At 48.3% G+C, this 23,809-nt stretch overlaps 1 protein-coding gene across 1 annotated transcript in view; it reads left to right on the forward strand.

The window, feature by feature from the left end:
• The window catches only part of ADAM19 (ADAM metallopeptidase domain 19), a 48,585-nt gene extending 25,055 nt beyond the window's left edge, over positions 1 to 23,530 (forward strand). Inside the window, exons 8-23 of the mRNA XM_074960218.1 lie at positions 1,114 to 1,185; positions 1,969 to 2,135; positions 3,332 to 3,416; positions 4,088 to 4,227; positions 5,896 to 6,073; positions 7,738 to 7,827; positions 10,135 to 10,330; positions 11,318 to 11,426; positions 12,168 to 12,372; positions 13,138 to 13,215; positions 13,535 to 13,643; positions 13,748 to 13,892; positions 14,332 to 14,416; positions 15,697 to 15,927; positions 18,777 to 18,923; positions 20,881 to 23,530. Coding sequence (XP_074816319.1) covers positions 1,114 to 1,185; positions 1,969 to 2,135; positions 3,332 to 3,416; positions 4,088 to 4,227; positions 5,896 to 6,073; positions 7,738 to 7,827; positions 10,135 to 10,330; positions 11,318 to 11,426; positions 12,168 to 12,372; positions 13,138 to 13,215; positions 13,535 to 13,643; positions 13,748 to 13,892; positions 14,332 to 14,416; positions 15,697 to 15,927; positions 18,777 to 18,923; positions 20,881 to 20,928 — 2,085 coding nt within the window. The 3' untranslated portion in view covers positions 20,929 to 23,530. The remainder of the gene's footprint in view (positions 1 to 1,113; positions 1,186 to 1,968; positions 2,136 to 3,331; positions 3,417 to 4,087; positions 4,228 to 5,895; positions 6,074 to 7,737; positions 7,828 to 10,134; positions 10,331 to 11,317; positions 11,427 to 12,167; positions 12,373 to 13,137; positions 13,216 to 13,534; positions 13,644 to 13,747; positions 13,893 to 14,331; positions 14,417 to 15,696; positions 15,928 to 18,776; positions 18,924 to 20,880) is intronic.
• The last annotated feature ends 279 nt before the right edge of the window (positions 23,531 to 23,809 follow it).

The raw sequence follows: 23,809 nt of genomic DNA on the forward strand, positions 1-23,809 counted from the left end.
TTACTCCTGGCTCTCTATAGATTGTGATTTGGGGTTGTGGGATTTCTCAGGGATAACCTGGTCCCCTAATTCTACTCCCTGTCTCTTCCCTAAAGAAATCCAGGTGATTAGCTATTCTCGGTTGGTATTTAATGGTGGAGGTAAAGAAAGCTCTTGCTGAGGTTTCAGATGCTGCGAATGTAAACTTTCTGTCGAAGCTGTTCAATACCATCCCAAACCTGACAATGTTTAATTGATCATTTAATTATCAGCATAGAGTGGAGTAGGGGGGTCAGCCCCATTCATAAAGTTACAACCTGATGCTAAAATTGCACAGCTCCTTCAGGGCTATTGGCTGTAACTTATTCTGAATGACACTAGAGAGGCAGATTCTGGGTGTTTCTCCTCAGTTAGGCACCAGGAAACTGCAGAGATTGTGAGAAAATGCAGCTTATTCAGGGATTACCAGATGTTCTTCACCCTTTCGTTAGTCAAACCCTTGATGTGATCAATGCAAACTGCCCATTCCTAAAAGAAAAAATGCCCCAGCTTTTCCAGTGAAAACACCCAGTCTGTTTTTAAAAGATCTTTTTGTAACTTGTTTTAAGTACATGAATCAAACATTATTTGCCAAGTTAACTCATTATTTATCACATGTTTTCAATGGGCCAAAAGTGTTTTAAATGAAGCAATGCAGCTGTCATTCTTGTCCGGTAAGTAGTTGTGTAAATAATCCTCTGTGATAAGCGCTGTGGTTGTGCTAATTATAGGCATGAAGTTACATTACCTTGTGCTTAACATGGCAAATTAGTCCGCTCCTTACGTAACTGTCTGGCGAGGGGATTCTCACCTGGGATGTACATGCGTTGCTCTGTTCGATGACTAGCGTCACGGTGATATGATGCCGCCAGCTCAGAGCACGGGGAGAAGTGCTACGAGATCTAGACATGTGTAGCTCCTCCTGTTGCAAATAGGGGTCTGGTGTATACACTGAAGAAGGACTCCTGGGTACCACATGTGCGCTGACTGGGTTAGTCACCTCAGTATTTTCAGAATAACATGATCTGGTTAAATGTGTGTTACGCTCTTGTTTGTTTTTAAAGGATGATGCTGATTTGTGCTCGTTTCATTCAGTTTCAGAAGAATAACTATGACCTTCAACTAACGAAGAATAAACTAGTGGTGGTTGCTAATTACGTAGATAAGGTGAGGCCAGGTGTGTAACCGGTGGGAAAGGAGCTGAAATCTCAGCGAAACACAATCACCTGAACTTCTTGTGCCAGAAAGAAAGCTTCCTTCTCGGCAAAGGGAATTCCCCTTTGGCTCCCTCTCCCCGATGACCTAGCACTGTGTAGACTGGAGGGCACCCCCAGAACAGTTCCACTGAGCAGAGGCATTGGAGACGGGGAGCCGAGAGGGAATCCCCTTTCCTTACAGGGCTGTTAGCAAGAAAATCTCGATGCGTTTTGAATTGTTTCTTCTCAAAGCTGTGTTATTGTGGATGACCTTCATCGCTTACAGCAAACTACTAGGAGGGATAGCTCAGTGGTTTGAGCATTGGCCTGCTAAACCCAGGGTTGTGAGTTCAATCGTTGAGGGGGCCATTTAGGGATCTGGGGTAAAAATTGGGGATTGGTCCTGCTTTGAGCAGGGCGTTGGACTAGATGATCTCCTGAGGTTCCTTCCAACCCTGATATTCTATGATTCCTGAGCACCATTCGCCACAAAATGAAAGTGCCACATCTGGCATTCAGCCCAGATTTTGCTTTGGAAGGGTTTTGTATTGGATGCTGACCGGGCTCTTCCCATCCCGGAGCTGAGGGTAGAACATGCTTCTAGGGAGACCCACTTTCCCTGAACCTATGGTTCTGTCTGATTGTACAAAAGTCACATATTTTGCATCGTTTATATTCACGGTTTAAAACGAGGAGAAAAATCAGCAGCAATCAGTTGATCAGCTCTTTCCTCTCTTCTCTGTGCATCTTCTAGTTTTACAAGTCCCTGAACATTCGGATTGCCCTGGTGGGGCTGGAGGTCTGGACTGACCGAAATAAGTGTGATGTATCCGAGAATTCACATTCCACCCTTTGGTCCTTCCTCGCTTGGAGGCGCAAGCTGCTAGCCCGCAAAAAGCACGACAATGCCCAGTTAATCACGTATGTTGCTTTTCCTGGAATAACACAATCTCTCTGCCCAAGGGATCTGGGGACAAGGTGTGAAATCAGCAGGGATAAGGTTCTCGCTGGAACACATTCATGGGGCTGGAGCCTTAGAAAGGTGCATATCCCCAAGTGGTATGCAGTCACAGAACATGTGCATTGAAGCGGGGGACTGCCATTTCCATTATTTGCATAATGCACGTGCAAATTCTTGCGCATCTTTGCATGCACAATAGTGCACCCACTTTTCTGAAGATCTGGGCCGGAAGGCAAGATGTACAGTCTTCAGTGGGTGCAGATTGCAGGAGGCACTCAGCCAGTTGTGGGACAGGGCCTGTGTTAGCAAGTGCATCATTCTGCCTCTGACATGCTTGGCGCATCGGGCGGGGACCAAGCTGGCTGATCAGAGTGACTCATCCTGTTGATCTGATTAGTGCCCCTGGATACAGGGCCAGCAAGGTGGGCCTGTTAGAAGAACAATCTGCAGCAGCTCCCTAGTTCTGGCTCTTTCTCCAGTGAGAATTTCCCATTAGCAGGTAGTGGGAAGTGGACTGAGAACCAGTGAAAAGAAAATGCAGAGATACAACAGCTTTTCCGTGGGGTTTTTCACAGATGGATTTACCCTGTTTTTGATACTGTTCTGGGTGTCTGGTCAGACATGATTCCCCAAGCCACCGCTTTCTTATAAGACCCTAAAAACTTGAAAGGGCAGTGTAGCGTTCCAGGTCACTGGGGACTCCTTAAATCAACACACTGAGCTAGTGAGCCCTAGAATATGTCTGCACTGCATGCGTATTCACCCAGCACTCATTAAATTTCCAAAGTGTGGCCCCAGCATACAGTGGGCTCAGGATACAGCCTGGGGTGGACTTTCAGTGGACAGTCTCTTGTGTGTTTGTTTCCAAGTCCAGGAAGTCAGTAATCTGCTAGGAACATCACCAGGCCATTACAAGCAATCGGATTGGCTGCACAGTCCAGATGGCTTGATCATGGTGTCAGGTGAACTATTAGCTCTAGAAGAGGAATGGTGGAGCTGAAAAGCTAAACTATGAAGATAGCAGGAAAGGTATTAACGAAGAAGCCATTTCCTTATGGTCTGATGTAAGTTCATAGGGCTACAGTCAGCATTGGTTTCTACAACACCTCAGACTATATCGCTGTCCCATTTCATTATTTCTCCGGATTGTTTTCAGTGGGATGTCGTTCCAGGGCACCACAATCGGCTTAGCTCCGCTGATGGCCATGTGCTCCGATTTCCAGTCTGGAGGGGTGAACATGGTAAGTTATTGCTAACCACTTATCAGGCGATTCCTGTGTGTAGCAAATACATGTAATAGCTGCCTCCCAGAAAACCAAGAGGGAAAACGCTTTTCCAGGTTGGTCTCCAGCATTCCCTTTCATAAAAGGTCAAAGACAACCCCAGGTAACAATTCTTGATGCATCAGTGAAAGGCTCTGGGTACGTCATTCATCCTGGGCACACACAGTCCTGACAAAACATTGGTGGGGAGAAGGTGGAGGTGGGAGTTGAATCTGGAGCATTTGTGCGTAGAAAACAAGACTTCACGACTTCAGTCTCGGGTGCCAGCAAGCCAGCACATGGTGCCACCGCTCCTGTCATGTAAAAGGTTACTGGGGCCTAATAATAAACAATATTCAATTAAACCAAACGTAAAGGCCTGTTATACAGCATTATGGCCCAGACAGACAGGCCCTGGGCAGTACAGATTGGTGCTCATTGCCAGCAGGCCACTTTGCAACAGACATCTGAAACAGACAGAGCTGAGCTGCAGCGTCCAGACCCCATCGTGCAGGCTGCTCTGGCTGAGCGTTTTGCTGCAGGCCCATCTTCCGCAGCAGAAAATGCACCTCCCTGACCAGCCCTGCTGGGCGCGAGCGCTCGGCCGATGTGTCAGTGACACGCCGACCCTGCTTTTTGATTCCGACCAGGATCATTCCGACAACCCCATCGGCGTCGCCGCCACCGTGGCCCATGAGATGGGCCACAACTTGGGCATGAGCCACGATTCGGCTGGCTGCTGTGCCGCCCACGCTGACGATGGAGGCTGCATCATGGCTGCTGCCACCGGGTGAGTCGCTCTCCCGTGATCCTCCCCGGGGAAAACAAAACCCACTGCCCCCGGAGAACCCAGCGGGACCGGGATCATGGAGAACGCAGTGTAGAGCCGGGTCCAGCGCTGGGTGTTGTCTGTAACAGGTTTATAGAGACACCGCTTCCGTGGCAACTTGGGTCACATGGCAGGGGCAGTTAGTTTAATTCCCAGCTTAAAGTAAACTGCCCCTCACCAAATGACCGACCCCAAAGGGGTCTGCCAAAGCATTCCTGCAGCATGCATCCTGCAGCAGGAGGGCTGATTTAGCTGCATGTGCTCTGTATGTAAAATACCCCTATGGGAGTTAGGCACTCTTACCTGTACAGCAGCAGGGATCATACTCCCAGGCAATGTGGTAACCAAGGGCAAAGCGATTACCTGGGGGACTGTCAAAAGGCACAGCTACAGAGCCGTGTTTCTAAGCCGATCTTTACCTGGGGTTGTCCTTGCCTGTTATGAGCTTCTTGTTAAGAGAACTCAGGTCCACTTAATGTCAATTCACTGGGGGCAATTAACAGGTTAATGGTGTGAGAGCGTAGTTTTGCCCTGGAAGTGGTGGTGCAGCAAATGGATTTGGTCCATGCTCCTCTGCTTCTATTTCAGGTGAGTGGTTACAAGTCTGTATTTCAAAGAAAAGGAACAGCAAGCCCTGAGGGGAAGAGGGAGGAAGAGCTAGAGTGTGAACACAGGGGGATTCCAGGGTTAATTTTTCATGGGTTCCGTGTTTCTTCAGACACATAAAAAACCCTAGCTCTCCCCTCCTCCCTTAAAGCCACACACCCTCTTATTGCTGAAAAATTAACTCCTCAGGACTCCAGAAGAGTTTCTAGAAGTTCTAGAACTGGGCTCTGTGCTAATTAAAAACCCTAACCCACCCCCCACTCCTCACCCCCTTCTTATTGAAACGAAACAAACCCATCGTTTAACCAAGAACATCTGAAGTTGTTTAACCAAAGCTGATCTTTAAAACCCCTTGTTTTGATGTCACTGAGTTTTCTCAAACAAAGGAAGATATCAAGAGGGAAAGTGGCAGTACGTTGGCATGCGTGTACACACAAATGCAACATGATGTGTATGAGTCTAACATACACCCCAAGAGGAAATTAAAAAGCCATGTAGCAGAAAACATACTTAAACCTGTTCCACTTGAGTAGGAGTTTGGAGCGAAGAGGGGGAATAAATCTTCCTATCAGTCAGATTCACAAGCAATTATTCAGTGTCAAGTGTAAGGTTCTAAAAGTTACTCTAACAGTTCAGAAGAAGCCCTACTGAGTGGCTAAGGGGATATCTCCTTGGGGGCTATGTACGTGGAGCCTGGGTTTTAGTCTAATACTTTATATTAAGAAAACCTCTTGGATGGGGTGACAGCTGTGCCTTTTCCAGACTCTCCCACCTTGAATCCCCCACATGGGGAAAGAGCTGAAATCTAAACTCATTGTCCCATGTAACCTGGATACAAGATGGAATCTGGCCCTGACCGTGACCACACAGGCCAAATTCACCCTTTGTGCAACTTCACTGCAGTCCCGGTGGGGGCCCAGCCCTCAGAGGAGGAGCAGTTCTACCTGCGTGTGCACTTGCTCTGCTGCTTTATGCCTTAGATCTCCTCTAATGCGATGCTCTTCTTACCTGATCCGTGCGCAGGCACCCATTCCCCAGGGTATTCAACACGTGCAATAGGAAGGAGCTGGACAGGTACCTGCAGTCCGGCGGAGGAATCTGTCTCTCCAACATGCCAGACCCCAATACTTTATACGGCGGGAAGAGGTGTGGAAACGGTTACCTGGAAGATGGGGAGGAATGTGACTGCGGAGAAGTGGAGGTAACTCTCGTTTAGATCTAATTGTGTGAGGCTGAGATGGGAGAAAGTGATGCAAGTGCGAAGCGGCCGACAGGTACACAAACCCATGGTATGTGCACAGCTTTTATAGGTGCAGGAGTCACGCATATGTAAGGTACAATTAACATGGGTGCAATGTCCATCAGATTGTAAAGCTCTTTAGGGCCGAGACCTTGTCTAACTGTATGTACAGCACCTAACACAATGCATCCCTAATCCCGACAGGGACCTCTGCGGGCTACCACAATACAAATAATAATGGTAACATGCATTTGTAACTTGCTAGCTAAATGGGTCATGTCCCCCTCTAGTGGCTGATGTACATAGAAGATAAGAGCCTACTACTGATATCCACTAATGAAGTGACTTCTTTAGCTCAGGTGACTGAAGTCTGTGCTTTTGATGCTGAAGATTTTAGGATTAATCCCTGCTGATGACCCCTTGAAGGAGTGGTTACACGTTCAGCACTGCTTTTGGCAGAAGGCATGTGCAGAGAACATCCAGCATGCATGCTGGTAGGAGACATGTATGCAGAGAGCATGCAAGCTGGATGCTTGTATCTTTAGGAACTATACTAAGCTAAAGCACTTACCACGGAGCGTATTTTAAAAATCCACACGGACTGGTCAGCATTGGGAAGAGCATCTGCATGAGCGGAAGAATGGGAGTTCAGTGTAGACAAGCCCTTTAGCTTAGTGGCTAGAGCACTAGCCTGGCTTCTGTTCCTGGCTCTGCCACTGGCCTGCTGGCTAACCCTTTGCAAATCACAGCGCCATTCTATGCCTCAGTTTCCCAATCTGTAAAATGGGGATAATGATAATGGGGGTGAAGTGCTTGAGATCTACCAATGAGAAGTGCTACATAAGAGCTAGGTATGAGTATTCTAGTTGCCATCTTAATGCAATCACTCCACCAACACAGCTCTAAAATATGGTTAAACTACATGGGTAGACTGGACACACCACAACATTTGCATTGAATTCTAGATTTTAGATAGTCCAGGCACCTCTGGTTTGACCTAATGCAAAGAGGGGGAGTCATTTGAAAAATTCAAAGCCAGAAGTAGGTTTGAAGCAGCCCCAAAGTTCAGGAATCTGGAATCCGCAATCGATTTGGACCCAGATCTAAATCAGAAAAAATGGGGGTAGAAGACTCACTGGCCTTTCTGACAGCCGTATGAGCCTCCTCTGCATTGCAGTTTGCCAGGCTCACTGTAATTATGTGCAGCTTCATCTCTGAACACGTCAGGTCGCCTCCTTTCTTTCATTCTGTGCTTCCCTGTGTTATCCTCTCTGTGAGTAAGCAGAATGAGACGGAACCCTCCTGGGACTAGCAGCCCAGAGCCACCAGTTGAAATGCACACAGTGTGATCTAACCTTCCATTCGTTAGAAGGGATGTCAATAGCATTTTACTGCCAGGACACACACACGGCTTAGCAGCAGTGCTGTGGCTAGAAGACAAGTGCGGGGCTTTCTGGAGGGGCCATTTGCAGTGAACGTGCAGGGAGAGGAAGGAGGGCAGATACACTGTGTGCATCTTCAACAAGAATGGGATAAGCCCTGCCCTGGAAACTGGCCACATGGGTGTTTCTAGTTCAGAACATCTGCCTCATAAACACCGCACGTCTCTTGTTCCTCTCTCTCAGGAGTGCAATAATCCCTGCTGCAACGCCATCGATTGCTCCCTGAAGCCTGGCGCCGAGTGTGCTCATGGAACCTGCTGTCACCAGTGCAAGGTGGGGCCCGTTGCATCTTCCCTGTACTAGCAAAGAGAGAGGTTTGTCAGGGGCCTGTTAGAGCTGGGGAGTGGCTGAGGGGAAACTGATGGAGAGAGGAGCATCCTCCCTCCAATGATTTGAAAAGACGTACGTAACACAGTCCTGAGCACTGTGTGGATTCTCCACCGCAGGCAGGCGTATCTTGTTTATGCCTTCTAGTTTCTTTGCCCCTCTGCTATTATTCATCTCTACACAATATTTGGGAAGCAGCTCGTATACAACATGCACATTTAAATACAGTTGCATTCTCCTATGCAAGTGTCTTCCCCCTCTGTCCAAAGGCAACAGATGCCATGGTGATAGGCACAAACAGACACCTACAGCTGATAGATCCCTGCTGTTAGCTCACTGAGGCCCCACAGTACTGGCCAGGCTCCAGGGACACATTTTCATATGGGTCCCAGCCCCCTGATTTTGGACCTGCAGTCAACAGTGGGGCAAATGGTAGAATGTAGAGATCTAACAACCTGGTCGCGTTCACCACTCAGGGTGTGAGACATCTGCGTTCGTACTCACTTTGCTCGCTGCCCGCCATCGACTTCAAGCACAAAGGTGGAGGCTGTCTTTGAGGCTGTGGCCTTATATGTATTGCTTTGAAAAATGCTGCGGAGGAGGAGGAAAATACCCTTTTGTCCCGAATCCCGATGTCCTAAGCTTGTCAGTAGTATAGGCCAAGATCTTCAAAAGTGACTCATGGTTTTGGGTGCCCAACGACAGACCCGTTAAAGGGGCCAGATTTTCAGAGAATGGATTTCTGCAAAGCACAGCTCTTCAGGTACCTAAAGTTGGGTCCCCAACAACGGAGGCAGCTAACATTTCTAGTAATGTTTGCAAGTCTTTATCGCTTATATGAATAGGATTTCAGTTCATATGTAGGTTAATTCGTTGCTCCATTGGAGGCTTGTGTGAAGCGTATGCTGTCCTTGTGCATAGTAGCGATGGGTCATAGTCCCTGTCATTTCAAACACGTGGCCAGTTGGATTCAGTTCCTGTCACTTTGTTACTGCCTGCAGCCTCTCCTGTGATCAGTGGAGTGAACTCTGCAAGTCTTCTGCAATTTAAAAAAACGTGGGCAGTCTAGACAGTTGAGAAGTCAGTTTTCTCCCTTTCCCTTCCACCTTCCATCCCCTGGGGAGGACAGCACCATCTGTTACGGCTTACACTGGTGCCGTGCTGTGATTACGAGGGGTTAAACCACATCAGGGGACAAGCTTCTGTTTCCAAGAAGACAACTGGCACAGCAGGGCTTGGCGTGTAGGTTCCCTGGTGGATTATGTTACCAGTTTATTGATCATTTTTATGTTCTGCCCCAGTGGTTGGTGAAAGAGTGAAATTATATTCAAGGAGAAGCCTGCACATGAGAACAGGGAGCGTTTTCCTTGTGGGGGTTCGACTGGACGTTATCGTTGTCTTTAGCCTTTTAGTGAACGATTGAATTCCTGTAACATAGCAGGTAACTGGAGAAACTCCATCAGCAGGGCGTGTGCTGTGGATGTCTGGATCTCACTTTACATCTCCGCTTCCCTAGGAAAGTCTGGTCAAAATAGCCTGGTTGTTTTAACTCCTTCCAAGCCTGGGTGTGGAGGATTTGAGTTCTGCAAATAATACACTTGCCTGGCCCAGTGGATGTAAACTCTACAACCAGATGTCACTAAGTTCAACACATTGGGTGTGATGAGTGCTGTGTAAATGTATGTCGAGCAGAGCCCTCCCCTGGAGCGATCCAAGTGCCTTGCTCGTGTCGAACAGGGTTGCTGTCTCATTAGATCTTGCAGGAAATCTTGCGTATTTCTGGTTTTGGAGCCCAACGTCCCAAGTTCAAACCCCCACAGTTTCTCCAGGCGATTAATCCTCACACAGGCTCCCCTTCCAGAAAAGGGGGATTGCAGGCAATCGCCTTATCGTGACAATGTGCCCATGCCGATCACCACTGGGCTGCGAGACGCTAACAGCATTTCAGTGGCTAGGCCTGGGTTCCCAGCCGTCCTCGAGATGAAAGATACTCGCTGCACCACGGTACTGTACTTCGCCCAGCTCATTTTAACGTGAGATGGGCAAGGGCTTAGACAGATTAACTTGCTTTAAACAAGTCTAGCTAGTTAATGAAAGTTCAATTGATAGCGGTTTGGAGCTTGGCTATGACTATGAGCTGAGGGATGGCTAGATTAGACAGCTTGTAGATTTTTCTTACCATAGAGAAACAAAACCCTGTTGCAGTCAGGCAAGAAGTAACCGTTGATTTTTCCTCCCCCTCCATCTCTTTAGCTGATGGCTCCAGGAACTCTCTGCAGGGAGACGTCTAGACCCTGTGACCTGCCAGAGCACTGCACTGGCAAGTCAGCATTCTGTCCCGCCAACTTCTACCAAATGGACGGTACGCCGTGTGCAGGAGGGAGGGCGTATTGCTACGTTGGCATGTGTCTCACGTACGAGCAGCAGTGCTTGGAGCTCTGGGGGCCTGGTAAGGACAGTGTCTTGCAGAGAAGTAGGCTCCCTGGTGAGATGGTCTTTGCAAGATTGATCATCTGCTTTAGATTATTATTATTGTTCATTATGGTAGTGCCTAGGACCCCTTAGTGAGATCGGGACCCATTGTGCCGGGCATGGTACAAACGTAATGAGAGACAATCGCCAGTTGGAGGAGCTTCCAATCCAAATAGACCAGACGGGGACAAAGGGCGGGGGGGGAAACAAGCACAACAAGGGAATACGAGGTGGCCAAGGTCACTCAGCAGGTCATTGGCCACCTCAGGAATTGAACCTAGGTCTCCTGACTTGTAGACCAGTGCCCTGTATGCTATACTATGCTCCCTTCCCGTAACTGTCTCCAGAAGTGGCCAGGAAGAGTTGAGGCATATTGCAGGGGCAGCACGCAGAAGCTTGTACTTCTTCTGCCCGTGTTGTATCTGTTTTCAGATAAACAGAGGACTTGTAGATTTCTACGGTGACAGATTATGACCTCACAAGCATGGAATTGTGACTTCACCATGTGATCGAGGAGAAGCCAGTTGGGGCTGGAGGAAGCACAAATGCTAACCCAAGTGCTTGTGCAAATTATACCAATGACAGCCAGCCAGAAAGCTCCAGCTGTGCCCAGCATTCCACCCGTTTGCTATCACCCAGCAGTGTTCTGTTCCTGAGGACTTGTCCCAGGCTGTCCATGCTCGGCGGGAAAACCTCTCCTGCACTGCTCACTGGGAGGAAGTAGTAATAGGTTCTCGTCCATCAACTTGTCAGGGAAAAGAATGAACAAGTGCTGGGTTTGAGGAAGCCATAGCGTGACCAGACAGCAAGTTTGAAAAATCGGGACGGGAGTGGTGGGTAATAGGCGCCTATATAAGACAAAGCCCCAAATATTGGGACTGTCCCTATAAAATCGGGACATCTGGTCACCCTAAGAAGCCTCCACCTTCCCCGAGAGTCCGTCACATGAGTCTCTTCCATACAGGAGCGAGGCCTGCACCTGACCTGTGCTTTGAGAAGGTTAACGCTGCCGGCGACACCTATGGGAACTGTGGGAAGGATGTCTACGGCACATACAGGAAGTGTGAGACGAGGTAGAAGGCAGAATGGCCACTGATAACTGCTAGTAGGGAAGTGATGTTTCCTAAGATAAGGAGCACCAGATTAAAGCAAGCTACACTCTGTTCGTATTGATGCCCTCTCCCTGCAGTCAGACCCCCCTTATCCCCATTAGAACTGTGCGGTTCTTTATGACAGTAGCATTGATATTTATTTGGGCTGCTCGAAATTTTTCCAAGTTTAAAGATTTCACCAAAAAACCCCTGAATTTTGAAGAAAAAAGGATGAGATTTCTACCCAACAGTAAAGAGGGAAGGAAATTTTTGAAAAAGTTTTGCTAAGTGGTGTTTCCTGTTATTCGGCCAGGCCCAATATTTATAATGTCTAAAAGGCGCGTTCATGTTCATCTCCATCGCCATGTCCATGGCCATCCATTCAGACTGAACAGTCTTAACACACAGTGGGGTGAAGGGCCCTGCAGCCCTGTGTCCTGTTTATGACTCTGTTGGGTTTGGCTTACCCCAGGTACGCAGGTGAAATGGTGACAAAGCCTGTCTCCTTAGGATTGTTCCTTAAGATGACTCTCATTGGCTCATTATTTCTGTTGCTACTGAACCAATGAATGTTATTGTGTTGACGTACGTTCAGAAATTGGTCAGCGCCCCCTCCTATCTGTTGGTTTTAATGTGAATTTTCTTAATTCTGTGGGAATAAAGTGGAAACGTTAACCAGACGGCACGATGCAACCCTTCACTATGTCTCCACGTTTCAAACAGAGATGCGAAATGTGGGAAGATACAGTGCCAGAGCTCTGCTTCCAAGCCGCTGGAGTCCAGAGCTGTCCCGATAGACACAACCATCACGGTGGAGGGAAAGCCGATCAAGTGTCGGGGGACCCACGTGTATGGTGCTGAAGAGAGCGAAGGGGATATGCTAGACCCTGGCCTGGTGATGACGGGAACAAAGTGTGGGAACAATCATGTAGGTACAGCCGCGTACCACAGTGTTGTTGGCTGGGTCTGGGTGTGGCTTTGCCAGCTGGAAAATGTTCTATGGTTATTAAACAATTCTCACCTGAGGCTTCATGCCCTTCCGAGGAATTGTTATGTATGTCACCTGGGCAACTTCTTAGCACACTGCTTCTGCGTGCTTGTTGAGAGAGAGCACTGCATCCCTACCGCAGGCTACCTGCTATAGCAGGGGCTGGACGTGATGGCCTAGGATGTCCCTCCCACTCCTATGTTTCTAATAGTTCCCTCTCTCTCGAGCAGCAAAAGAAGGCTCCTTTTTACACTGATACCAAAAGGCCGCACCTCAGATCTTTGCCATGAGAAAGAGGGGGACGATGTTAGATCTGAGTCTTGTGCTCTTGGACAGTGTGGCGTAGAGCGATGAGCACCAGGTTAGGGGGTCAGGAACTAATGCCAGCTCTCACACAGGCCTGCTGCGTGGCTTTGGACGAGTCAACTGGACTCTTAGCCTCAGTTTCTCCATCGCGTGTCTGAAGTCCTATTCACTGGGGCAAGGGTGGGGATGGACATTTGCTTGGAGACCAGCCGAACTTCACTGCTGCCGTGGCTTCAGTTCTGGCGTTATTATTTATTATTATCTGTACTCTGGTAGCCCCCATGAGTCCTAGCCAGCCCTCCTTCCCCCCCACCGGCACTAGGTGCTGTACAAACATGGAACAAAGGGACGGTCCTTCCCCCAGAGAGCTGACAGGGTGTTTGGTTCCTGGTCCCACAGGTTTGCTTCGAGGGACACTGCAGGAACACATCCATCTTTGACTCTGAAGGCTGTCGGAAGAAGTGCCATGGGCAGGGCGTGAGTGTCTTTCTGTCTCGTCTCCATTTCAGGCTGGGGTGGGGACAAGCCACTATACGTTTGTGCCTGGCATTTTGTGGAGCTATTTATACTTAAAAACTCAGTTCTGGTGTCACATTTTACATGAGCTCCTCTGGTCTCCTGCTTCTTACTCCCATTCGAGTACGGGGTGCCTACCTCCCAATGTGTGCCTTTGAACACCTACTCTCCCATGTGGCCCATGTGAGGGGCTGGAGACTGGTGTTTGGTTTGTTGCGGTGCGTGGATTCTAGCAGAGCTGAGCAGCTGCCAATCAAGTCCCTAACTGTTCCCGAAACAGGTGTGCAACAGCAACAAGAACTGCCACTGCAACAGTGGATGGGCACCCCCGTTCTGCAACAAACCTGGGAACGGAGGCAGCCTGGACAGTGGGCCCTTGCCCCAAGAAAGTGGGTGTATCTCGTTTTATCTTCCCGGTCCCTAGTAAAGCTGTGGTGTGGGTTGGGGAAGGAAGATCCTTACACAGCGATTGATTCTGTTTTCTTGCTCTCAGGCCTGGTTCCAGTGATGGCAGGAGTCCTGGTTTCCATCTTGCTTTTGATCGGAATAGCAGTTGCGTTTTGCTGCTATAAATGGAGGGACAGACTCCGGCCTCTAAAAGAGACCATCATCCCTTCAAAGAGGAGCCAACAGTTTGGGTGAATGTCCAGGGTTATTCTTAGCCTCCCTCTGTCCCAAACTTTTCCAGTGTCCGAGAGAAGAGAAATCACAAATAACTCCTATTTCTAATGATCCGCCTCCCTGTGAAGCACCGAAGAAGGTTCACGCCATGCAGATCACGCCATGGACTGAACTTTCAGACACCTCCCTTTGGAGAATAGGCACAAGGGAATGTTCCCATAGGCCATTCTGTTGGCCAGGCAGCCACTAATGAATGGCACGGATGTTTGTGGATGTCAGGATAGCAGTTTGTGTGGTAAAGTTTAGTCACGAGAGGGCAACATGGCTAGACATGCTGGTTGGGCTGGTCGATGTTTTCAAATTTTGATGAAACTTCTTGTTGGAATTTGTTGGGGGGAGAGGAAATGCATTAAGGAAATAACTCCCATTCTTCTCTTTTTTCTCCCTGATTGCCAGCAGTTCCTCTGCTCCAGGTCAGTATGGTGTGAACGGCCATGCAAATCCAGCCTTCAAGCTGAAAACCCCACAGGAACACAAAAAGGTAGAGACAAAGACACCGGAAACCTACCCAGAGGCATGGTTCAGCCATAGTGCTAAACCGAGTCTGCTTCTGTCTCCACATCATTCTGGGATGTATGAGCAGAAGTGCTGTAAGCAAGACACAAGGAGTAATTCTTCCGCTCTATTCTGCACTGCTATGGCCTCAGCTGGAGTGTTGTGTCCAGTTCTGGCTGCCACATTTCAGGCAAGCGCCAGCTCACCCCACTGCAGGGGGAAGCCCTGAGCCTCCATGCCCCCGCCCCCGGGCGGCTGAGTGGCCCGGGATTGATTTTTTTTCTGTGGGTCAATGGCCCGTGACAGAAAAAAGGTTCCCCACCCCAGAGTCTGCACCCCCAGCCAGAGCCTTCACACACCCCACACCCCTGCCCCACCCCAGAGCCCCCGCCCGCACTCCAAACCCCTCTGTCCCAGCCCAGAGTATCCTGCAGTACCCCAAATCCCTCATCCCTGGCCCCACATCAGAGCCTGCACCCCCAGCCGGAGCCCTCCCCCCACACCCCAACCCTCTGCCCCAGCCTGGAGCCCCCTCCTGCACCCTGAACCCCTCATTTCTGGCCCCACCTTGGAACCCGCACCCCCAGCCCAGAGCCCGTACCTCCTCTCACAGCCCAAACCTCAGCCCAGAGCCCCCTCTCGTACTCCAAACCCTTCGGCTCCACCCCCCAGCCTGGAGCCTCCTCCTGCACCCCAAACTCCTCATGCCTGGCCCCACCCCAGAGCCCGCATCCCCAGCTGGCGCCCTCACCGACTCTCACACCCCAGCCCCCTGAGCCAGCCTGGTGAAAATGAGCGAGTGAGTGAGGGTGGGGAGAGTGAGCAACGGGGGGGGGGTGGGGTGGAGTGAGCAGGGGTGGGGCCTTGGAGAAGAGGCGTGGCACGGGCGGGACCTCAGAGGAGGGGCGGGGCAAGGGTGTTCGTTTTGTGTGAGTAAAAAGTTGGCAACCCTAGACTCACTCCTTTTGGCTTCTTTGAAAACCACAGTCAAATGGTTTTCTACACTATTCAATGCACCCATTGCTGACACTTGTAAATTTCCTGGGATAGACTGTGTTACAGGCAAAATGATCTAAAATAATCAACATTTGCTAGATATATATGGCCAAAGACAGAGTCACTTGGTCAGTTTAGGACTCTGTAGTCAGCACGTTTTGCTCTGTTGCTGGAAGGCCTCATGGAAGAAACAGAGGTGTGACAATGAGTATAAAAGGCAGCATGTCTGATGTGGAAATAATGCCTGGTGTTTGTGTGACTTGAATGCAGGCTACCTGCACCCCAGGAATCCCATCAAAGCCTGCAGTGCTTCACCCCAAACCAGCCCCAGATCTCAAAACTAATATACAGCAACCACCTGCTTTCCCAGCTGGCCTCAGCAACGACACCAGGAAATCCCCTGGTCCGGTATATCGAATAGATGGGATTCTGAAGGACACTGCAAGACGAGTTCCTCCAACCAGGCCAGCACCCCCTGCTCCAAAACTCATAGTCCCACAGGTAAAGGAATCACATTGCAATTTGCCATATATCTGTTTGTCCTTCACTGTGGTTGGAACATGCCACCTGTTCTGAGCGAATGTGCTGGAGTCCAGCTGCTCATGGTAACATGAGAGTTATGATGGTCACTAGCACCAGGCATGGGGCAGAGTTCAGTGGCTAACCTTCCCTAATGCAGCTCAAGTGATGCATTTCCCCCACCCGCTCTCTCTGAGCACAGACCAAGAGCTGTGCTGAACTGTGCACAGGAGTTTGTGGTATGGACCCACCAAGGACTCAGTTCTTTTGTGCTTTCATTCATATCTCTTGAGATGAGATGCGGGTGAATGAATCCCACTGTGACACCTCTTCCTGCAGGACAGTTCTATTTCTTCCCCGTGGGGAGGTTCGCGTATGTGCTCCTGCTGCCTCATGCTGCAGTTGAGAATGTTCCTGTGCTGGGTGCTCTTTCTCAATGATTATTCTTCATTCAGCTCTGTCAGTTCTCCGGATGCCTCTGCTGCCAGTCCCGCTGGGTGCAAAGCAGCCCGTTAGCCAGTACCAGCCAACAGCATTTCCTTCAGCAGGGGCACCAAGGCTTTGTGTACCTGAGGTCACACTGGGTATGTCTACGCAGCAACTAGGCACCCGCAGCTGGTCCATGCCTCAGGGCTCGGGCTGCAGCCTGAGCTCTGAGACCCTCCACCTCGCTGGGTCCCAGCGCCCGGGCTCCATCCCAAGCTCGGAAGTCTACACAGCAGCCCCGCAGCCAGAGCCCCAGGAGTCCAAATCGGCTGGCATGGGCCAGCTGCTGGTTTGTCTTTGCTGTGTAAATGTACCTGCTGACAATTTGCCAGGAGCCTAAGGGCCACACACATTTTGTATTAAAGAAGCAGATTGCAGTCACTCTTGACTTTTATAGAGTTATAGCCTTTGGAGAAGACAATCCCCAGCATGTAATTAGCAATCAAGGAGAGGCCCCATCATACAATACTCCATCTTGATCCTGTCACTTCCAGGAGCATTCCCTGGAGGTGCATCCTTAGGCTGCGGTGTAGCTCTGTGTGGCTGCAGGTTGGCCTCACTTGGATTATACTTTAGGTTGTTCCATGTCTATCGGGCCTCATGCAGCGTGTAATTGATTTACTAAATTTCCTTCGCTCAAGTCAGCATACAACCCTCTTTAAACCACCCACAATTCCTTGAAAGTCCTTTTACGAGCTTCGGGCCAGAACCAGAGGAAAGCCTTCCAAAGATGCATGCCAGCAGAGAGCTGCATCATAGGAGGCAGCAGGAATTTGGCTTCAGATAGCGTCTCCAAAGGATGTAGAGGAGAAATAAGAACAAAACACCGAGTCACACAGGATTTCAGTGTATGGGACTTATTTCTAGCTCCATTGTTCCTATGGACAATTCTGCAATTAGGTTATTCACAGGAAAAAAAACAAACAAAAGCAGGAAGTGGCCTCTGATCAATAATGAGAAAATATCCCTCGTGGCTGTTTGTTGACAAGTGTCCTCCAGACAAGTTTCTTCTCTGTGACAACCAGATATGCCATGCAGCTGAGGTTGTCTCAGTCAGACCTACAGCAGAGGAACGCTTCTGCGGAGGTTTCAAGAAGGAAGATCCCCTATTGTTTGATTTGATTAAGGCCCCAGAGATTAGTTTCACTGCATTTCCCCATGTCAGTGTCTTTCCTAAGGATCCACAGCACGGGAGCACTTCCTGTACCTCTAAGGACTCTCTGGACACAGGTGTTGATAGTCTGCACTGAAGGAGTTAGAAATTCCCCCTTGAACACAAGAGCGGGACTCGTGAGTTAGTGGTGTTAAATACCCAAGCATTAGCTGATGTGAACCATCGAGTGTTGCATCTGTATGAGTTCAGATGAACATGGGGGATTTTGGGGTGCCCTCCAGCCTATACAGGCAGACTTGTTTATTACATCAGCACCTGCAGCACAAGGGCTAAACACAGAATCTAAGCAGTGCCACGTGAGTAAGGCCTCTCTGGATGCCTGCTCCCAAGAGTCATTTGTTTTGCACTGAATGTGGTTATAAGAATAGAAAATGTAACGCTGAGCGTATCCCATGGGCAGCTGTTTGTTGCAGGACAAGAGTCATTATTCTGTTCATTTGTATTAAAAAATCTAGTTGCAATCAGATGCTGGTGTGTGTGTGTGTGTGTGTGCATGTATATTTTATATAATATATGCGTGTGCGTGCGTGTGTGTGTGTTGTCGTGCAGCATGGGGCATGGGTCACTGGCAGGTTTAAAAGGTGATTCTCTGTAAGTTGAAGTCTTTAAACCATGATTCGAGGACGTCAGTAACTCATCCAGAGGTTGGGGGTCTAGTACAGGGGTGGGTGGGTGGGCGAGGTTCTGTGGCCTGCAATGTGCAGGAGGTCAGACTAGATGGTCATGATGGTCCCTTCTGACCTTAAAGTCTATGGGTCTAAGTACTAGGCTGAGACTTCCCAATCCAAATCAGGGAATCATGCGAATTAAAAGCTCTGGAGGCAGAAGTGCTCAAGTCATGGGCAGAACAGGCAGAGAACATGGGCAGCAGCCACTTGTGCTGCCTCTGTGATTCGGAGGGAGACAGCCATTCTCTCCCCAGGTCCATTCAGTCCTCAGCCTCTTTGCTGAGACCACCAGCATGGGCATGTTGTGATGTGTCAGGGCTGGCAGTGGGCTTGTGCTGTTGCACTACATGGGATTCTAGGCTCTCAGTAACTGCAAGGAAAGGGTTAAGTCATGTGCAATTGGCTGCAAACCTTTCTTATGCCCTGAAGTTGGGGACCCCATCGGCTTGCCATAGAGGTGCCCTTCCTGAATGTGAATTCAAAGCTCTTTGTTTCTTGCTTAGGATACTGCTAGACCCCGCCCACCACAGAAAGCTTTGCCGGCTAACCCCGTTCCTACTGGACCCAGGACTGTGCCAAAGATTAACACCACAACACTACCGCCGCCTACTGCTGGAAGGCACCCAGGACGACACCCACCACCGGCAGAGGTAGGGCTTACTTACAAAATACCGCAGAGGAGAGCAGCATGCTCTCGCCACCACCAAGCACGGCTGTTCCAGAGATAAAATCACCTTGATATTAAAATATAAAATCCACTAGCGCAGTGTGGTTAAAGGAAACAAGGAGGTTTTATCACCAAAATATTTCCCTTCGCTGGTTTATTGTGTCTGGGTTGCTTATGAGTGCTTGGCCGCACGCACCTGTTTGTTGTTGTAGGGTTGATGGCACTGATTTTAGTTAATTTCTCACTACGTATTTGTTAGGTTAAACGATCGACTGGATTCGACTGTTTCAAAATAGTCTTTAATAGAAACAAAAGATCAGCCGTGGGAATTGCTGAATTTAGGCAACGCTGTGACTGGGTTACACAGCAGTTGAGTTGCTTTTTAATTCTCTAGCGGCCATAGCACCTTCCCAGAGATTAAATCTCTACGCTAATTAATGGTCTTCTAGAGAAGGGCACAAGCAGCAACCGAGGTGGCAAAACATGCTGAGGACAGACAATTATTTACATTGGTCAAGATTAGTGAGGCACTGAGGAATTTCAAAGCCAAGTGACAGGCCAGCATGATGGCAGATTAAATTCATGGTGGCTAAATACAGGACAATACACGCTGGAAGGAAGAACTCTAGCTGCTCAGACACCAGGCTGGTTTTTAAATAAGCTCTTTATCTCTCAAGGAAAAGACTTGATTTGACACTGTGGATATAGCTCCGGATAAACTTCTCCCCATTATACAATGGCAGCCATGTTGGATATGTTAGGAATGGGCTAGAAAAAAATACTGACCATATGACGATGGCTGTGTATAATTATAAATTGACGGTGGGCCCTCATCCAGAAACCTGTGTTCCGTTCTGGGGTCCAGGGACGGGTGACGTAAAAGATTAGTCAGAATGGCCACTGAGGAGGTATTTTGAAAGGAGACGAATAAGAGAGGACATGGCAGTAGGTGTGTACAAAATAATAAAGGCTATAGAAAAAGTAATTCAGTCACTCCTATTTACCCTTTTTCATAAATTCAGAACAAGGAGGCCATCCAATGAAACTGAAAGGCAACCAATTTGGACCTGGTCAGAGTAAACGTGCTTTAACACAACACACTGCCTGTGGAACTCATTGCCACAGGATTCCTAAAGAATTAGACATTTATATGACTACTGAAAACATGCACTGTTATATTAGATTGGACAAAAATTATAAGGGATATAAACTTTCCTGCTTCAGGGAAAATTCCAATCTTGTCACTCTTTATATTAGGGTTCCATTGATAAAGAGTTGATAAATGATTAATAGGTGTTTTAATAAACGGTTAATCAATGTTTATGGACTGTTTGAGACCATGGCTTATAACTAGCTACACCACTGTCCAGTGACTAACTTATAACCATCTGTAACACACATTACTCATGTATGTAAACTGCAAGGAAAGGTTTAGGTCGTGTGCAGTTGACTGCAAACATTTCTTATGCCCTGAGGTTGGGGACCCTATAGGCTTGGCCATATAGATTCCTTTTCTGAATGTGAATTCAAAGTTCTTTGTTTCTTGCTTAGAATACATTACTCATCCATGTAATGTGCTTATAGCGTCTATTAATCATTGACTCACCCTTATAAATGAAACCTTACCATAAAGTCTGAGACCAGCCTCTAATTGCCTGGGGTTAGGAAGAAACTTTCCCTATGGGTGGGTTACGCTAGAAATGTCCATTATGGGGATTCTTGCGCCTTCCTGTGAAGAGTCTGGTACGGGCCACTGCCAGAAGCGGGATACAGGTCTGAACCGGCATGAGTTGCCAGGGTTTCTTCTATCGGTCAGCTGGACTGAGACAGCCTGGGCTGCCCCTCTGTGGTGTGAGCTGAATGAGAACAAGTGGGAAGCTTTTTCTTTTTCACAAATACTTATTTCAGTGTCTTTTTTTCATTGTAACTCCCCACACCAGAATTCAACGGTGAAGCTAGCCAGAGGAGCGAACGCCTTGCAAAAATGATGGCCAGGCACTCCGTGCTGCAGGGCTGGGGTCATCCAGCCAAACAGGGATTCTTTCCATGTCGACTTGGGATCTCACAAGGAACTGGATGTCTTTGTCACCAGGAAGCAGATACACAGGTCATGTACAGAGCTTGATCCCTCTCCCCCAGCCCCATGTTTCCCACCTGGCCCACTGGGCCACATCCAGCCCTGCACAAATGGATGTCGCTACCAGTCCTGGTGTAGGCAGATGCAACGCCTAGTGACGCCAATGGGAATTGCATCAGTATATGCCAAGGCTGAATTTGGCTCACTGTGCCTTTGGCTTCCTGCAATACAGGAGCTACTTGTTTAAAATGGCAGTGAAATATTATTGTGCAATGTATAATGCAGAAGAGGGGGGCTGGGGAGAGAGCGTGCTCCATATTTTAAAAAATATGACCTCACCCACCTTGTCTCTCTAATACCTTGGGGCTGGCATAGCTACACCTCCACTCTATATTTCATCAGTAATTTAGTGCTCCAGGGCTCAGTGATCTGAATTTGTCAGCTGCTGGACTTGACAGGCGGTGCTCTAAGGATCAAGCCACTCTGCTTCCCCCGGTCTGTCCAGAGCAGCCACGTGTGTGTCACTGCTACATTGCCATTCTGTTTCCCTGGGCATTGACTGACTGGCCAGCAGCGGGGAAGGAAACAGTGGAAAATATGCCACGCTGAAGTAACCTGGGCTTGCTGATAAGTTTGGGCTGGAACCTCCTCTCAGCCAGATCATCCCGAGAAAGATCCTTTCCATCACCGCCAGTTGGTTGTGTTGCATTAACTGCTCGATTCCGCTGTGTCTTGTCTTGTTGATGTAAATGTAAAATCTAGTAGCATTTCCAGCTTGGTTTATGTGCCCTTATCAGTGTCGTTTGGACTTAGACTAGGTACTACAGAAAAACTCTCTAAAGAAAATACAGGGTGAACAATCAAATGGAGTTAAAATGAAGTCTGGGTGGTGGAACCTTCCTGCCATAATGGGGTACCACAGCTAACCAGACCGGTACACTTTCTGTATATAGCCCATCAGCCTCCATTCTGTGTTGAGCAATACAGAGCAACACTGGGTACCTGGTCACCAGACTAACAAGAAACGTAACTTTAAAGCTTCCCAGTTGGGAGAGCAATGGAAGATTTATAGGACATATGGTGCTTTTGTTGGACAGCTGATTGAATCCAAACTCTCCTCTAAATGGACCTAGTGGAGGCAGTTGTCCAGGTGCACTTTAAACTGAAGGTCCTAATCCTTAACATTGTGAATTTGTTTTTTTTAACCAATTTGGGTTTCCACACATTTTATCTCAGGATTTTAGATTTGGGACATTTTGTTCCCCTAGCAATTTTTCTGTTTTCCTTGAAATTACTTCATGTGTGAACATCAGCAATTCCGGAGTTAGAGACACAGAAGCTATGTCATATCAGACTTATTATGGACAGAGGTCTTCAAGCCAAATAGTCCAGGCTGCGCAGTGTAAGAAACCCTACGATTTGCTGCAAAACCCTGTTCTGGGTTGTGATTCCATTATTGCTGCCTGGCCATGAAGAAATACCTCTGAACATTCACATTAGGTTTGGCTGGCATCTAAAGATGGACCGAGCCATTTTTTGTAACATTAGCACTTCTTCCTCCTCAAGGTTCTTTAAGTAGACGGGGCATTTTGTTACCATCCAGCTGTCTACTCACTGCAATGGTTAGTTTGGACCATCTGCCGAGATTATCATACTCCTTAAAAACCAACCAATAATGTTCCCCAAATGGGGCCGTAAGTGAATGAGATTGTGACTCTCACTAACCTTGAAATGCGTTTCTCCACACCTGGTCCTAATGACTGTCCACTGGCACCAGTGCTTCAATGCAAAGCAGCCATTTGCAGTTTGATGAAATCAAAGTATTTTTGTAGGCCCCTCTTTAGTTGTATGGTTTCCTTGCAAAAGACCCTGAAGGAAGGGTGGTAAGAAGGGACTCGCACCAGCCGCCAGTTATTTCTCAGAGGTTTTTTTAAATATTCCGGTGATTGTAATGGCCACCTTAGCTGGCTTTTCACCACGCCGTTCATTGCTGTGAATCATGTTTATTACGGCAGTGCCAAGGCACCAATCCAGAATGAGCCCCCATTGTGCAAGGAGTGGTAGACAGTCCCTGCCCCAAAGAGCTTACAGACTAGATGGACACAGGGTGGGGGGAAAGGACACATCATGCATTTAGGCCTCAATCCCTATCAGCAGAAGATACATATTTTGAACATAGCTCGACATCTTATTAAAACAACACACACACACACACACTTCTTAACGCCTGCAGACAGCAACACCTCAGCGACAGCCTCTGGGTCTGATCCGGGCCCACTGAAATCCTTAGGAGACTTTCCACTGACTTCAGTGGGTGGGGGAATAGAGCCAGGGAACACGAAGCTCAGAAAACAACTGGACATGCCCTGAACCCTGAAGAGAACCCTGCAGTTCTGGGATATCATAAAAGGGAACACTCAGTAAATCACTTTACATTTCCGCATGTCTGAGCTGAGTGAATGAAGAGGGGGGAGAAAATAAAACGTGATTTTAAAAAAAAGTATTATTTGGGAGAACATAGACAAAGTACATGTCACTTTCTCTTAGGTCCATGTATTGTTTACAATAATGCTCTCTGTGCACCTATGCAAATACTTGAATAATGCAATTCATTGTGCCTTTTGCCTTGTTTCTAGTTAATAAATTTGTTGTCAATTGTCATTGAAATGTTGCATGGGAGTACGGCGTCAATGCCAGACAGCAATAGCTCAGCCTGGTGACTGATACCCTCCTAAATAGGGATGTGCCATGTTCAGAAGTGGTGCGATGCCAGGAAAAAAGCCTTCTAAAAG

This window comes from Natator depressus, chromosome 8 (genome assembly GCF_965152275.1).
Source record: "Natator depressus isolate rNatDep1 chromosome 8, rNatDep2.hap1, whole genome shotgun sequence".
Lineage (NCBI taxonomy): Eukaryota > Metazoa > Chordata > Testudines > Cheloniidae > Natator > Natator depressus.